Source organism: Heterodontus francisci, chromosome 9 (assembly GCF_036365525.1).
Source record: "Heterodontus francisci isolate sHetFra1 chromosome 9, sHetFra1.hap1, whole genome shotgun sequence".
NCBI classification, from domain to species: Eukaryota; Metazoa; Chordata; class Chondrichthyes; order Heterodontiformes; family Heterodontidae; genus Heterodontus; species Heterodontus francisci.
Genome location: NC_090379.1, coordinates 112,791,200 through 112,809,584, shown reverse-complemented (window position 1 = coordinate 112,809,584; position 18,385 = coordinate 112,791,200). Strand labels below are relative to the sequence as shown.

The 18,385-nt window shown below is 45.7% G+C and overlaps 1 protein-coding gene across 1 annotated transcript in view; it reads left to right on the top strand.

Moving 5' to 3' along the window:
- Positions 1-18,385, top strand: part of dll4 (delta-like 4 (Drosophila)) — a 58,537-nt gene that overhangs the window by 26,484 nt on the left and 13,668 nt on the right. Inside the window, exons 5-8 of the mRNA XM_068038390.1 lie at positions 5,933-5,993; positions 12,264-12,394; positions 13,011-13,180; positions 14,732-14,951. Of these exons, the coding sequence (XP_067894491.1) occupies positions 5,933-5,993; positions 12,264-12,394; positions 13,011-13,180; positions 14,732-14,951 (582 nt within the window). The remainder of the gene's footprint in view (positions 1-5,932; positions 5,994-12,263; positions 12,395-13,010; positions 13,181-14,731; positions 14,952-18,385) is intronic.

Sequence of the window (18,385 nt, the reverse complement as noted above, 5' to 3'; positions counted from 1 at the left end):
ACTGGGGGTGATGACTGACACTGGAGATGATTACTGACACTGGAGATGATTACTGACACTGGGGATGATTACTGACACTGGGGGTGATGACTGACACTGGGGATGATTACTGACACTGGGGGTGATGACTGACACTGGGGATGATTGCTTACACTGGAGATGATTACTGACACTGGCGGTGCTGACTGACACTGGGGATGATTACTGACACTGGGGGTGATTACTGACACTGGAGATGATTACTGACATTGGGGGTGATTACTGACACTGGGGGTGATTACTGACACTGGAGATGATTACTGACATTGGGGGTGATGACTGACACTGGGGGTGATGACTGACACTGGAGATGATTGCTTACACTGGAGATGATTACTGACACTGGCGGTGCTGACTGACACTGGGGATGATGACTGACACTGGAGATGATTACTGACACTGTGGGTGATTACTGACACTGGGGATGATTACTGACACTGGGGATGATTACTGACACTGGGGATGATAACTGACACGAGATGATTACTGACACTGGGGATGATTACTGACACTGTGGGTGATTACTGACACTGGAGATGATTACTGACATTGGGGGTGATGACTGACACTGGGGGTGATGACTGACACTGGAGATGATTACTGACACTGGAGATGATTACTGACACTGGGGGTGATGACTGACACTGGAGATGATTACTGACACTGGGGGTGATTACTGACACTGGGGATGATTACTGACACTGGGGGTGATGACTGACACTGGGGATGATTACTGACACTGGGGGTGATGACTGACACTGGGGATGATTGCTTACACTGGAGATGATTACTGACACTGGAGATGATTACTGACACTGGGGATGATTACTGACACTGGGGGTGATGACTGACACTGGGGATGATTACTGACACTGGGGGTGATGACTGACACTGGGGATGATTACTGACATTGGGGGTGATGACTGACACTGGGGGTGATGACTGACACTGGAGATGATTACTGACACTGGAGATGATTACTGACACTGGGGGTGATGACTGACACTGGAGATGATTACTGACACTGGGGGTGATGACTGACACTGGAGATGATTACTGACACTGGAGATGATTACTGACACTGGGGATGATTACTGACACTGGGGGTGATGACTGACACTGGGGATGATTACTGACACTGGGGGTGATGACTGACACTGGGGATGATTACTGACACTGGGGATGATTACTGACATTGTGGGTGATTACTGACACGGGGGATGATTACTGACACTGGGGGTGATGACTGACACTGGAGATGATTACTGACACTGGAGATGATTACTGACACTGGGGGTGATGACTGACACTGGGGATGATTACTGACACTGGAGATGATTACTGACACTGGGGATGATTACTGACACTGGGGGTGATGACTGACACTGGGGATGATTACTGACACTGGGGGTGATGACTGACACTGGGGGTGATGACTGACACTGGGGATGATTACTGACACTGTGGGTGATTACTGACACTGGGGATGATTACTGACACTGGGGATGATTACTGACATTGTGGGTGATTACTGACACGGGGGATGATTACTGACACTGGGGATGATTACTGACATTGGGGGTGATTACTGACACTGGAGATGATTACTGACATTGAGGGTGATGGCTGACACTGGGGGTGATGACTGACACTGGAGATGATTACTGACACTGGAGATGATTACTGACACTGGAGATGATTGCTTACACTGGAGATGATTACTGACACTGGGGGTGATGACTGACACTGGGGATGATTACTGACACTGTGGGTGATTACTGACACTGCGGATGATTACTGACACTGGGGATGATTACTGACACTGGGGGTGATGACTGACACTGGGGATGATTACTGACACTGGAGGTGATTACTGACACTGGGGATGATTACTGACACCGTGGGTGATTACTGACATTGGGGGTGATTACTGACACTGGAGATGATTACTGACACTGGGGATGATTACTGACACTGGAGATGATTACTGACACTGGAGATGATGACTGACACTGTGGGTGATTACTGACACTGGTGGTGATTACTGACACTGTGGATGATTACTGACACGGGGGGTGATTACTGACACTGTGGGTGATTACTGACACTGGGGGTGATTACTGACACTGGAGATGATTACTGACACTGTGGATGATTACTGACACTGTGGGTGATTGCTGACAGTGGGGTTGATTACTGACACTGGAGATGATTACTGACACTGGAGATGATTACTGACACTGGGGGTGATTACTGACACTGGAGATGATTACTGACACTGGGGATGATTACTGACACTGGAGATGATTACTGACACTGTGGGTGATTACTGACACTGGGGTTGATTACTGACACTGGAGATGATTACTGACACTGTGGATGATTACTGACACTGTGGGTGATTGCTGACAGTGGGGTTGATTACTGACACTGGAGATGATTACTGACACTGGGGGTGATTACTGACACTGGAGATGATTACTGACACTGGGGGTGATTACTGGCACTGAGGTGATTACTGACACTGGAGATGATTACTGACATTGTGGGTGATTACTGACACTGGGGTGATTACTGACACTGGAGATGATTACTGACACTGTGGGTGATTACTGACACTGGGGATGATTACTGACATTGTGGGTGATTACTGACATGGGGGATGATTACTGACACTGGGGATGATTACTGACACTGTGGGTGATTACTGACACGGAAGGTGATTACTGACACTGGGGATGATTACTGACACTGGGGTGATTACTGACACTGTGGGTGATTACTGACACTGGAGATGATAACTGACACTGTGGATGATTACTGACAGTAGGGGTGATTACTGACACTAGGGGTGATTACTGACACTTGGGTGATTACTGACACTGGGGGTGATTACTGACACTGGAGATGATTTCTGACACTGGTGGTGATTACTGACACTGTGGATGATTACTGACACTAGGGGTGATTACTGACACTTGGGTGATTACTGAAACTGGGGGTGATTACTGACACTGGAGATGATTACTGACACTGGGGATGATTTCTGACACTGGTGGTGATTACTGACACTGTGGATGATTACTGACACGGGGGGTGATTTCTGACACTGGTTGTGATTACTGACACTGGGGGTGATTACTGACACTGGAGATGATTACAGACACTGGAGATGATTACTGTCACTAGGGATGATTACAGACACTGGTGGTGATTACTGACACTGGAAATGATTACAGAGACTGGAAATGATTACTGACACTGGGGATGATTACTGACACTGGAGATTATTACTGACACTGGGGATGATTACTGACACTGGGGGTGATTACTGACACTGTGGGTGATTACTGACAGTGGGGTTGATTACTGACACTGGAGATGATTACTGACACTGGAGATTATTACTGACACTGGAGATGATTACTGACACTGGGGGTGATTACTGACACTGTGTGTTATTACTGACACTGGAGATGATTACTGACACTGTGGGTGATTGCTGACACGGGGGATGATTACTGACACTGGGGATGATTACTGACACTGTGGGTGATTACTGACACGGGGGATGATTACTGACACTGGGGATGATTACTGACATTGTGGGTGATTACTGACACGGGGGATGATTACTGACACTGGGGATGATTACTGACGCTGTGGGTGATTACTGACACGGAAGGTGATTACTGACACTGGGGATGATTACTGACACTGGGGTGATTACTGACACTGTGGGTGATTACTGACACTGGAGATGATTACTGACACTGGGGATGGTTTCTGACACTTGGGGTGATTACTGACACTGTGGATGATTACTGACACTAGGGGTGATTACTGACACTTGGGTGATTACTGACACTGGGGGTGATTACTGACACTGGAGATGATTACTGACACTGGGGATGATTTCTGACACTGGTGGTGATTACTGACACTGTGGATGATTACTGACACGGGGGGTGATTTCTGACACTGGCTGTGATTACTGACACTGGGGGTGATTACTGACACTGGAGATGATTACAGACACTGGAGGTGATTACTGTCACTGGGGATGATTACAGACACTGGTGATGATTACTGACACTGGAAATGATTACAGAGACTGGAGATGATTACTGACACTGGGGATGATTACTGACACTGGAGATTATTACTGACACTGGGGATGATTACTGACACTGGGGGTGATTACTGACACTGTGGGTGATTACTGACAGTGGGGTTGATTACTGACACTGGAGATGATTACTGACACTGGAGATTATTACTGACACTGGGGATGATTACTGACACTGGGGGTGATTACTGACACTGTGGGTGATTACTGACACTGGAGATGATTACTGACACGGTGGGTGATTACTGACACTGGGGATGATTACTGACACTGTGGGTGATTACTGACACGGGGGATGATTACTGACACTGGGGATGATTACTGACACTGTGGGTGATTACTGACACGGGGGATGATTACTGACACTGGGGATGATTACTGACACTGTGGGTGATTACTGACACGGGAGGTGATTACTGACACTGGGGATGATTACTGACACTGGGGTGATTACTGACACTGTGGGTGATTACTGACAGTGGGGTTGATTACTGACACTGGAGATGATTACTGACACTGGAGATTATTACTGACACTGGGGATGATTACTGACACTGGGGGTGATTACTGACACTGTGGGTGATTACTGACACTGGAGATGATTACTGACACGGTGGGTGATTACTGACACTGGGGATGATTACTGACACTGTGGGTGATTACTGACACGGGGGATGATTACTGACACTGGGGATGATTACTGACACTGTGGGTGATTACTGACACGGGGGATGATTACTGACACTGGGGATGATTACTGACACTGTGGGTGATTACTGACACGGGAGGTGATTACTGACACTGGGGATGATTACTGACACTGGGGTGATTACTGACACTGTGGCTGATTACTGACACTGGAGATGATTACTGACACTGGGGATGATTTCTGACACTGGGGGTGATTACTGACACTGGGGGTGATTACTGACACTGGAGATGATTACTGACACTGGGGATGATTTCTGACACTGGGGTGATTACTGACACTGGGGGTGATTACTGACACTGGAGATGATTACTGACACTGGGGATGATTTCTGACACTGGTGATGATTACAGACACTGGAGATGATTACTGTCACTGGGGATGATTACAGACACTGGTGATGATTACTGACACTGGAGATGATTACTGACACTGGGGATGATTACTGACACTGGGGATGATTGCTGACACTGGGGATGATTACTGACACTGGGGATGATTACAGAGACTGGAGATGATTACTGACACTGGGGGTGATTACTGACACTGGTGGTGATTACAGACACTGGAGATGATTACTGACACTGGGGGTGATTACTGACACTGGGGATGATTGCTGACACTGGGGATGATTACTGACACTGGGGATGATTATTGACACTGGGGATGATTACAGAGACTGGGGATGATTACAGAGACTGGAGATGATTACTGACACTGGGGATGATTACTGACACTGGGGATGATTACTGACACTGGAGATGATTACTGACACTGGGGATGATTACTGACACTGGAGATGATTACTGACACTGGGGATGATTACTGACACTGGGGATGATTGCTGACACTGGGGATGATTACTGGAAATGGTGTGATTACTGGGTCTGTCTAGTGTATACTTGTCACTGGGGTTTATTACAGGCACGGTGGGCTATTACTAACTGTCCATGATGTAGCTCTCACTGTGGGGTATTTACTGGCACTGGGGATTATTACGGTGTGTTGGATATTTGATACTTTTTTATTCTGACACTATCTTCTGTTCCTTGCAGCGATCTGCCAGGCTGGGTGCAGCACACAGCATGGATACTGTGATCGACCAGGCGAGTGCAAGTAAGTTACTGATGGGCATCAGATGTGAGTTTGTGATTCCAGCCACATTGATGGAACATCCTTCACTGCCACCCAGCTGCGCACATCAGATTTTAATCCACCAGTTTTGACATGGACCAAATGTTGTTATTTCTTCTTAATTACTCACTGTTATTGCTGCCCCACCCTGTCCCACGTTACTGCTGCCACCAAAACTCACCCAAATCTCCCCCACACTATCCCACCCCACGCCATCCTTGCACAGAACATCCCACCTCACCTTAACCCTTCCCGACCCAGCCCACACGAATCCAGCTCCCCTCCTGCCACACCTTATCATGTACCATGCTTACCTATGCCTATACTATTCCATCCCACCCTATTCTACCCCACCCATCATTGGGAGAGGGATGCTGTTTGTTGCTATATCTGTATCTGAGGATGGGATTTGTTGGTGTATCTGTATCTGAGGATGTGATTTGTTGGTATATCTGTATCTAAGGGTGGGATTTGTTGGTATATCTGTATCTGAGGATGGGATTTGTTGGTATATCTGTATCAGAGGATGGGATTTGTTGGTATATCTGTATCAGAGGATGGGATTTGTTGGTATATCTGTATCAGAGGATGGGATTTGTTGGTATATCTGTATCTGAGGATGTGATTTGTTGGTATATCTGTATCTGAGGATGGGATTTGTTGGTATATCTGTATCAGAGGATGGGATTTGTTGGTATATCTGTATCTGACGATGGGGTTTGTTGGTATATCTGTATCTGAGGATGGGATTTGTTGGTATATCTGTATCTGAGGATGGGATTTGTTGGTGTATCTGTATCTGAGGATGTGATTTGTTGGTATATCTGTATCTAAGGATGGGATTTGTTGGTATATCTGTATCTGACGATGGGGTTTGTTGGTATATCTGTATCTGAGGATGGGATTTGTTGGTATATCTGTATCAGAGGATGGGATTTGTTGGTATATCTGTATCAGAGGATGGGATTTGTTGGTATATCTGTATCTGAGGATGGGATTTGTTGGTATATCTGTATCTGACGATGGGGTTTGTTGGTATATCTGTATCTGAGGATGGGATTTGTTGGTATATCTGTATCTGACGATGGGGTTTGTTGGTATATCTGTATCTGACGATGGGGTTTGTTGGTATATCTGTATCTGAGGATGGGATTTGTTGGTATATCTGTATCTAAGGATGGGATTTGTTGGTATATCTGTATCTGACGATGGGGTTTGTTGGTATATCTGTATCTGAGGATGGGATTTGTTGGTATATCTGTATCAGAGGATGGGATTTGTTGGTATATCTGTATCTAACGATGGGGTTTGTTGGTATATCTGTATCTGAGGATGGGATTTGTTGGTATATCTGTATCTGACGATGGGGTTTGTTGGTGTATCTGTATCTGAGGATGTGATTTGTTGGTATATCTGTATCTAAGGATGGGATTTGTTGGTATATCTGTATCTGACGATGGGGTTTGTTGGTATATCTGTATCTGAGGATGGGATTTGTTGGTATATCTGTATCAGAGGATGGGATTTGTTGGTATATCTGTATCAGAGGATGGGATTTGTTGGTATATCTGTATCAGAGGATGGGATTTGTTGGTATATCTGTATCTGAGGATGGGATTTGTTGGTATATCTGTATCTGAGGATGGGATTTGTTGGTATATCTGTATCAGAGGATGGGATTTGTTGGTATATCTGTATCTGACGATGGGGTTTGTTGGTATATCTGTATCTGAGGATGGGATTTGTTGGTATATCTGTATCTGAGGATGGGATTTGTTGGTGTATCTGTATCTGAGGATGTGATTTGTTGGTATATCTGTATCTAAGGATGGGATTTGTTGGTATATCTGTATCTGACGATGGGGTTTGTTGGTATATCTGTATCTGAGGATGGGATTTGTTGGTATATCTGTATCAGAGGATGGTATTTGTTGGTATATCTGTATCTGAGGATGGAATTTGTTGGTATATCTGTATCTGAGGATGGGGTTTGTTGGTGTATCTGTATCTGAGGATGGGGTTTGTTGGTCTATCTGTATCTGAGGATGGGGTTTGTTGGTGTATCTGTATCTGAGGATGGGGTTTGTTGGTGTATCTGTATCTGAGGATGGGATTTGTTGGTATATCTGTATCTGACGATGGGGTTTGTTAGTGTATCTGTATCTGAGGATGGGATTTGTTGGTATATCTGTATCTGAGGTTGGGGTTTATTGGTGTATCTGTATCTGAGGATGGGGTTTGTTGGTATATCTGTATCTGACGATGGGATTTGTTCGTGTATCTGTATCTGAGGATGGGGTTTGTTGGTATATCTGTATCTGAGGATGTGATTTGTTGGTATATCTGTATCTGAGGATGGGATTTGTTGGTATATCTGTATCTGTGGATGGGATTTGTTGGTATATCTGTATCTGACGATGGGGTTTGTTGGTGTATCTGTATCTGAGGATGTGATTTGTTGGTATATCTGTATCTGAGGATGGGATTTGTTGGTATATCTGTATCTGAGGATGGGATTTGTTGGTATATCTGTATCTGACGATGGGGTTTGATGGTATATCTGTATCTGAGAATGGGGTTTGTTGGTACATCTGTATCTGAGGATGGGATTTGATGGTATATCTGTATCTGTGGATGTGATTTGTTGGTATATCTGTATCTGAGGATGGGGTTTGTTGGTATATCTGTATCTGACGATGGGATTTGTTCGTGTATCTGTATCTGAGGATGGGGTTTGTTGGTGTATCTGTATCTGAGGATGGGGTTTGTTGGTCTATCTGTATCTGAGGATGGGGTTTGTTGGTGTATCTGTATCTGAGGATGGGGTTTGTTGGTGTATCTGTATCTGAGGATGGGATTTGTTGGTATATCTGTATCTGACGATGGGGTTTGTTAGTGTATCTGTATCTGAGGATGGGATTTGTTGGTATATCTGTATCTGAGGATGGGGTTTATTGGTGTATCTGTATCTGAGGATGGGGTTTGTTGGTATATCTGTATCTGACGATGGGATTTGTTCGTGTATCTGTATCTGAGGATGGGGTTTGTTGGTATATCTGTATCTGAGGATGTGATTTGTTGGTATATCTGTATCTGAGGATGGGATTTGTTGGTATATCTGTATCTGTGGATGGGATTTGTTGGTATATCTGTATCTGACGATGGGGTTTGTTGGTGTATCTGTATCTGAGGATGTGATTTGTTGGTATATCTGTATCTGAGGATGGGATTTGTTGGTATATCTGTATCTGAGGATGGGATTTGTTGGTATATCTGTATCTGACGATGGGGTTTGATGGTATATCTGTATCTGAGAATGGGGTTTGTTGGTACATCTGTATCTGAGGATGGGATTTGATGGTATATCTGTATCTGTGGATGTGATTTGTTGGTATATCTGTATCTGAGGATGGGGTTTGTTGGTATATCTGTATCTGACGATGGGATTTGTTCGTGTATCTGTATCTGAGGATGGGGTTTTGTTGGTATATCTGTATCTGAGGATGGGATTTGTTGGTGTATCTGTATCTGAGGATGGTATTTGTTGGTATATCTGTATCTGAGAATGGGATTTGTTGCTATACCTGTATCTGACGATGGGTTTTGTTGGTATATCTGTATTGGAGGATGGGTTTTGTTGGTATATCTGTATCTGAGGATGGGATTTGATGGTATATCTGTATCTGAGGATGGGATTTGTTGGTATACCTGTATCTGACGATGGGTTTTGTTGGTATATCTATCTAACAATGGGGTTTGTTGGTATATCTGTATCTGAGGATGGGGTTTGTTGGTATATCTGTATCTGAGGATGTGATTTGTTGGTATATCTTTATCTGAGGATGGTGTTTGTTGGTATATCTGTATCTGAGGATGGGTTTTGTTCGTATATCTGTATCTGAGAATGGGATTTGTTGGTATATCTGTATCTGACGATGGGGTTTGTTGGTATATCTATATCTGAGGATGGGTTTTGTTAATATATGTGTATCTGAGGATGGGATTTGTTGGTATATGTGTATCTGAGGATGGGATTTGTTGGTATATCTGTATCTGACGATGGGGTTTGTTGGTATATCTATATCTGAGAATGGGCTTTGTTGATATATGTGTATCTGAGGATGGGATTTGATGGTATATCTGTATCTGAGGATAGGGTTTGTTGGTATATCTGTATTTGAGGATGGGGTTTGTTGGTATATCTCTATCTGATGATGGGGTTCATTGGTATATCTGTATCTGAGGACAGGGTTTGTTCGTATATCTGTATCTGAGAATGGGATTTGTTGGTATATCTGTATCTGACGATGGGGTTTGTTGGTATATCTATATCTGAGGATGGGTTTTGTTAATATATGTGTATCTGAGGATGGGATTTGTTGGTATATGTGTATCTGAGGATGGGATTTGTTGGTATATCTGTATCTGACGATGGGGTTTGTTGGTATATCTATATCTGAGAATGGGCTTTGTTGATATATGTGTATCTGAGGATGGGATTTGTTTGTATATCTGTATCTGAGGATGGGGTTTGTTGGTATATCTGTATCTGAGGATGGGTTTTGTTGGTATATCTGTATCTGACGATGGGGTTTGTTGGTATATCTGTATCTGTGGATGGGTTTTGTTGGTATATCTGTATCTGAGGATGGGATTTGATGGTATATCTGTATCTGAGGATGGGGTTTGTTAGTATATCTGTATCTGACGATGGGATTTGTTGGTATATCTGTATCTGAGGATGGAGTTTGTTCGTATATCTCTATCTGAGGATGGGATTTGTTGGTATATCTGTATCTGGAGATGGGTTTTGTTGATATATCTGTATCTGAGGATGGGTTTTGTTGGTATATCTGTATCTGACGATGGGGTTTGTTGGTATATCTGTATCTGTCGATGGGTTTTGTTGGTATATCTGTATCTGAGGATGGGATTTGATGGTATATCTGTATCTGAGGATGGGGTTTGTTAGTATATCTGTATCTGAGGATGGGTTTTGTTGGTATATCTGTATCTGAGGATGGGGTTTGTTGGTATATCTGTATCTGTGGATGGGTTTTGTTGGTATATCTGTATCTGAGGATGGGATTTGATGGTATATCTGTATCTGAGGATGGGGTTTGTTGGTATATCTGTATCTGAGGATGGGATTTGATGGTATATCTGTATCTGAGGATAGGATTTGTTGGTGTATCTGTATCTGAGGATGGGATTTGTTGGTATATCTCTGTCTGAGCATGGGTTTTGTTGGTGTATCTGTATCTGAGGATGGGGTTTTGTTGGTATATCTGTATCTGCTGATGGGGTTTGTTGGTATATCTCTCTCTGAGCATGGGTTTTGTTGGTGTATCTGTATCTGAGGATGGGGTTTTGTTGGTATATCTGTATCTGAGGATGGGATTTGTTGGTGTATCTGTATCTGAGAATGGAATTTGTTGGTATATCTGTATCTGAGGATGGGATTTGTTGGTATATCTGTATCTGAGAATGGGGTTTGTTGGTATATCTGTATCTGAGGATGCGATGTGTTGGTGTATCTGTATCTGACGATGGGTTTTGTTGGTATATCTGTATTGGAGGATGGGTTTTGTTGGTATATCTGTATCTGAGGATGAGATTTGTTGGTATATCTGTATCTGAGGATGGCATTTATTGGTATACCTGTATCTGACGATGGGTTTTGTTGGTATATCTATCTAACAATGGGGTTTGTTGGTATATCTGTATCTGAGGATGGGATTTGTTGGTATATCTATCTGACAATGGGGTTTGTTGGTATATTTGTATCTGAGGATGTGATTTGTTGGTGTATCTGTATCTGAGGATGGTATTTATTGGTATATCTGTATCTGAGGATGTGATTTGTTGGTATATCTGTCCCTGAGGATGGGGTTTGTTGGTATATCTGTATCTGCTGATGGGGTTTGTTGGTATATCTGTCCCTGAGGATGGGTTTTGTTGGTATATCTTTATCTGAGGATGGGGTTTGTTGGTATATCTGTATCTGAGGATGGGGTTTGTTGGTGTATCTGTATCTGAGCATGGGTTTAGTTGGTATATCTGTATTTGAGGATGGGGTTTGTTGGCCTATCTCTATCTGATGATGGGGTTCATTGGTATATCTGTATCTGAGGACAGGGTTTGTTGGCATATCTCTATCTGATGATGGGGTTTGTTGGTATATCAATGTTTCCAAGTTTCACGTTGATTTTCAGGATAATTATTTCTGTGCCTTTCTCTCTTTCTCTCAAGATGTCACTTTGGATGGCAGGGGTCTTTGTGTGATGACTGCATGCACTATCCCGGCTGTCTACATGGAACCTGTCAACAGCCCTTTCAATGTACCTGTAAGGAAGGATGGGGTGGCCTCTTCTGTAACCAAGGTGAGTGTCCGATATCAGATCTACAGGAAAGCTCATTTGCTGTTCAGCCTTCACCTCTCCACACCCTTCATGGAACACATTTCGCAAGTCTATGACAAAACATACCCCTAGTTAACTGTTTGAAACTCTAGCGGTGTTTCACTGGATTGGGTCAGTCGGGTCTGGAGGGGACGAGACCCCAGCCTCTTTATACCATATCTGACAGGAGGGCTGGCGGTTCCCCGCCACTGGTTACTGATTGGGACTGGTGAGTGCAACTGGTACCGGATTACACGCCTGACCAGCAGGAACCCACTGCCTTACCCTGGGGGGGTCACATCCCAGGGAGGTTGGGAGAAAAAGCCATTGTAGGGACCTCAACCCAATCCTCCCCACAGTGTGTCACGGACCCTTATCCTGCCCCTCCGTTCCCCCTCTTAGTCAGAAGAGTCCTCATCCCACCTCTCATTCTGCCCCTTTCTCCCACAACCTGTGATATTCCTATTGATCATCCTGCAGGGTTATTTTAGAGGAAGGCAGGGGTGCACCCACTGAGGAGGGAGTTCCTAGATCTGCTTTATGTCGCTTGTAAATTGTAACTAACCTTTCTCTCTTTGCCTTTCTGCTCTACCCACAGATCTCAACTACTGCACCCACAACAAGCCATGCAAGAATAACGCAACCTGCACCAACACAGGACAGGGCAGTTACACCTGTACCTGTCAGCCTGGCTACACTGGCATCGACTGTCAATTGGCCATTCACAAGTGTGACAGTAGCCCCTGCAGCAACGGGGGTACCTGCACGGTAAGGGACAGCCCCCTCTCCACTTCTACTTAGCTTTGACCTGCCGTGTGCTCCTACCATCACCACAAGGGAACCCAGTGACATCCTCATCCAGCAGAAGGGGGTGCCAGGGAGGGGAGCTTACCATCAGGGAAGGGAGATTCCCATTAGAAGGAGAAGCTAACCCACCAGCTGGACAAATTTAAATATTTTCCTGTCGAGTACATCCATCATTCACTCTGAGACACCCAAATTAACTGCTGAGTCTCTTGTCCCACTTCTATCCCCTCTCCTGATATTCTCAGCTCAGCTCACACATCTCCAAGTTGTGCCAAGTTGTTGGTGGTAACTGGTCAATGAGAGTAGGGGACAACCAACTACATTCCCAGCAGGTAAACTTGCAACAGGAACTACTGCAGCTACAGCAGGTTGAGAAAATGGTTAAAAAAGGTATACAGGATCCTGTGCTTTCTAAAACGAGGCATAGAGTACAAAAACAAGGAAGTTATGATGACCTATTATGAAACACTGGCTCAGCCTCAACCTTTTGTACTCTTTCCTGGGACATGGGCGTCACTGGCAAGGCCAGCGTTTGTTGCCCATCCCTAATTTCCCTTGAACTGAGTGGCTAGGCCATTTCAGAGGGCAGTTAAGAGTCAACCACATTGCTGTGGGTCTGGAGTCACATGTAGGCCAGACCAGGGAAGGATGGCAGATTTCCTTCCCTAAAGGACATTAGTGAACCAGATGGGTTTTTCCAACAATTGATAGTTTTGTGGCACCATCACTGAGGCTAGCTTTCAATTCCAGATTATTTTTTAAAAAATAAACTAACTGAATGTATTAATTGAATTTAAATTCCACCAGCTGCCATGGTGGGATTTGAACCTGTGTCCCCAGGGTATTAAACTGGGCCTCTGGATTACCAGCCCAGTGATATTACCACCAGGTCACCATCTCCAATTCTGGGCCCCACACTTTAGAAAGGATGTTAAGGCATTAGAGAGGGTGCAGAAAATTTTTCCAAGAATGGTTCCAGGGATGAAGAATGTCAGTTACGCGGATAGATTGGAGAAGCTGGGGCTGTTCTCCTTGGAGAAGAGAAGGGTGAGAGGAGATTTGATAAAAACCATGAAGAACCTGGACAGAACAGATAGCAAGAAACTGTTCCCATTGGCAGAAGGATCCAGAACCAGAGGACACCGACTTAAGATGATTGGCAAAAGAACCAAAGGTGACAGGGAGGAGAAACATTTTTACACAGCGAGTGGTTGGGATCTGGAATGCGCTGCCTGAGTCTGTGGTGGAGGCATGTTCAATAATGGCTTTCAAAAGGGAATTGGATAAGCAACTTAGGAGAAAAAAATTTACAGGGCTGCAGGGAAAGACAGGGGAGTGGGACTAGCTGAGTTGCTCTTGCAGAGAGGCAGCATGGACATGATGGGCTGAATGGTCTCCTGTGCTGTAGCCATTCTATCTTGCAGACAGAGACACTCAAGGGTGCATGTACCTTTAATCACCTTCCCTTAAAATAGGCCATTTGTTCCTAATGTGGTGGTCCTTTTATTGCAGGAACTGGGCGACACATACCACTGTTCTTGTCTACCTGGCTTTGTCGGGCAGAACTGTGAGGACAGCACGCTGACCTGCGCTGAGTTCCCCTGCTTCAATGGTGGTTCCTGCTTCGAGAGATCCCAGGGGGTCCCTTACAGCTGTAGCTGCCCCCTGGGGTTCACCGGCTTAAACTGTGAACAGAAAGTGGACCGGTGTACCAGCAACCCATGTGCAAACGGTAATGCATGGGCTCTTGTCCATTTTCATTGTATCCATGTGCTCGAATGTAAAGGAAACTGATTCAGAACTATACTTTGCATTGAACTATACAGCCTTCTGACACAGAAGGAGGCCATTCGGCCCATTGTGTCTTTGCTCTATCAATCCCAAACTATTCCCACTGCTCCTCCGCTCACTCCCCATAGCCCAGTATTAATCCCAAACTATTCCCACTGCTCCTCCGCTCACTCCCCATAGCCCAGTATTAATCCCAAACTATTCCCACTGCTCCTCCGCTCACTCCCCATAGCCCAGTATTAATCCCAAACTATTCCCACTGCTCCTCCGCTCACTCCCCATAGCCCAGTATTAATCCCAAACTATTCCCACTGCTCCTCCGCTCACTCTCCATAGCCCAGTATCAATCCCAAACTATTCCCACTGCTCCTCCGCTCACTCCCCATAGCCCAGTATCAATCCCAAACTATTCCCACTGCTCCTCCGCTCACTCCCCATAGCCCAGTATCAATCCCAAACTATTCCCACTGCTCCTCCGCTCACTCCCCATAGCCCAGTATCAATCCCAAACTATTCCCACTGCTCCTCCGCTCACTCCCCATAGCCCAGTATCAATCCCAAACTATTCCCACTGCTCCTCCGCTCACTCCCCATAGCCCAGTATCAATCCCAAACTATTCCCACTGCTCCTCCGCTCACTCCCCATAGCCCATGTATCAATCCCAAACTATTCCCACTGCTCCTCCGCTCACTCTCCATAGCCCAGTATCAATCCCAAACTATTCCCACTGCTCCTCCGCTTACTACCCATAGCCCAGTATCAATCCCAAACTCATCCCACTGCTCCTCCGCTCACGCCCCGCAGCCCAGTATCAATCCCAAACTGTTCCCACTGCTCCTCCGCTCACTCCCCATAGCCCAGTATCAATCCCAAACTATTCCCACTGCTCCTCCGCTCACTCCCCATAGCCCAGTATCAATCCCAAACTATTCCCACTGCTCCTCCGCTCACTCCCCATAGCCCAGTATCAATCCCAAACTATTCCCACTGCTCCTCCGCTCACTCCCCATAGCCCAGTATCAATCCCAAACTATTTCCACTGCTCCTCCGCTCACTCCCCATAGCCCAGTATCAATCCCAAACTATTCCCACTGCTCCTCCGCTCACTCCCCATAGCCCAGTATCAATCCCAAACTATTCCCACTGCTCCTCCGCTCACTCCCCATAGCCCATGTATCAATCCCAAACTATTCCCACTGCTCCTCCGCTCACTCTTCATAGCCCAGTATCAATCCCAAACTATTTCCACTGCTCCTCCGCTCACGCCCCATAGCCCAGTATCAATCCCAATCAATCCCAAACTATTCCCACTGCTCCTCCGCTCACTCCCCATAGCCCAGTATCAATCCCAAACTATTCCCACTGCTCCTCCGCTCACTCCCCATAGCCCAGTATCAATCCCAAACTAATCCCACTGCTCCTCCGCTCACTCCCCATAGCCCAGTATCAATCCCAAACTATTCCCACTGCTCCTCCGCTCACGCCCCATAGCCCAGTATCAATCCCAAACTATTCCCACTGCTCCTTCGCTCACGCCCCGCAGCCCAGTATCAATCCCAAACTATTCCCACTGCTCCTCCGCTCACTCCCCATAGCCCAGTATCAATCCCAAACTATTCCCACTGCTCCTCCACTCACACCCCGTAGCCCAGTATCAATCCCAAACTATTCCTACTGCTCCTCCGCTCACTCCCCATAGCCCAGTATCAATCCCAAACTATTCCCTCTGCTCCTCCGCTCACTCCCCATAGCCCAGTATCAATCCCAAACTATTCCCACTGCTCCTCCGCTCACTCCCCATAGCCCAGTATCAATCCCAAACTATTCCCACTGCTCCTCCGCTCACTCCCCATAGCCCAGTATCAATTCCAAACTATTCCCACTGCTCCTCCGCTCACTCCCCATAGCCCAGTATCAATCCCAAACTATTCCCACTGCTCCTCCGCTCACTCCCCATAGCCCAGTATCAATCCCAAACTATTCCCACTGCTCCTCCGCTCACTCCCCATAGCCCAGTATCAATCCCAAACTCATCCCACTGCTCCTCCGCTCACTCCCCATCGCCCAGTATCAATCCCAAACTCATCCCATCCTACTCTAAAATGTGACTCTGGTATAAGAGGAATGCCTTCATTCCACCCCTCAGTCCCTAAACTAAGCCTGCATCTCCTGGATTATGAAGGAAGTCATTGCATGTATGTACGCGTGTGCGTATGTGTGTGTGGTCACATGTGTGTGTGCATGTGTGTGTGTGTGCACATGTGTGTGTGCATGTGTGTGTGCGGATGACAAAAATGACAAAAAACATTTTTTTTTCTTTTTTCTTTGTTTTGGCCCAGTAATTTAAATCAGGCGATGTCATTACAGGTTAAGAGTACACTTAAATAGTTCTTTTTTCCCTTAAATACTGAGATCCAAATTAATTAATTAAATAGAATAGAGATGGCTGGGCAGGCGATGTGTTGCTGGTGTAGTATGTGGGAGCTGTTGGACGCCGGTGTGATCCACTGTGACCACATCTGCAGCAAGTGTTGGCTGCTCGAGGAACTTCGGCTCAGAGTTGATGACCTGGAGTCCGAGCTGCGGACACTGCGACACATCAGGGAGGGGGAGAGTTACCTGGACACTGTGTTTCAGGAGACAGTCACACCCCTTAGATTAACTACATCCAATTTGGACCATGGTCAGGGAGGGTGGGACTGCGAGTGAGGCAGGTATGGGGATCCAGAATTTAGCTTTGGAGGAGCCTCAGCCACTGCCCATATCCAATAGGTACAAGGTTCTTGCTCCCAGTGTGAACGAGGGCACAGTCTGCAGGGAGGATGAGCGAACTAACCACAGAACCATGGTTCAGAGTGCCATTCTAGTGGGAGGAGGAAAGAGAAATGTAGTAGTAATAGGAGATAGCGTAGTTAGGGGAATAGATACTGTTCTCTACAGCAAAGACAGGGAGTCCCGAAGGCTGTGTTGCCTAACTGGTGCCAAGGTTAAGGACATCTCTTCTGGGCTGGAGAGAAACTTGGAGTGAGAGGGGAGGGATCTAGTTGTGGTGGTCCAATTAGGTACCAATGACATAGGTAGGACTAGAAAAGAGGTTCTGCTCAGGGACTATGAGCAGCTCGGGGCTAAATTAAAAAGCAGAACCACAAAGGTAATAATCTCCATATTACTACCTGAGCCACATGCAAATTGGCAAAGGATCAATAAGAATAGAGAGGTAAATGTGTGGCTCAAAGATTAGTGTGGGAGAAATGGGTTCCGATGCATGGGACACTGGCACCAGTACTGGGGAAAGAGAGAGCTGTTCCATTGGGATGGGCTTCACTTGAACCAAGCTGGGACCAGTGTCCTGGTGAATCATATAACTAGGGTTG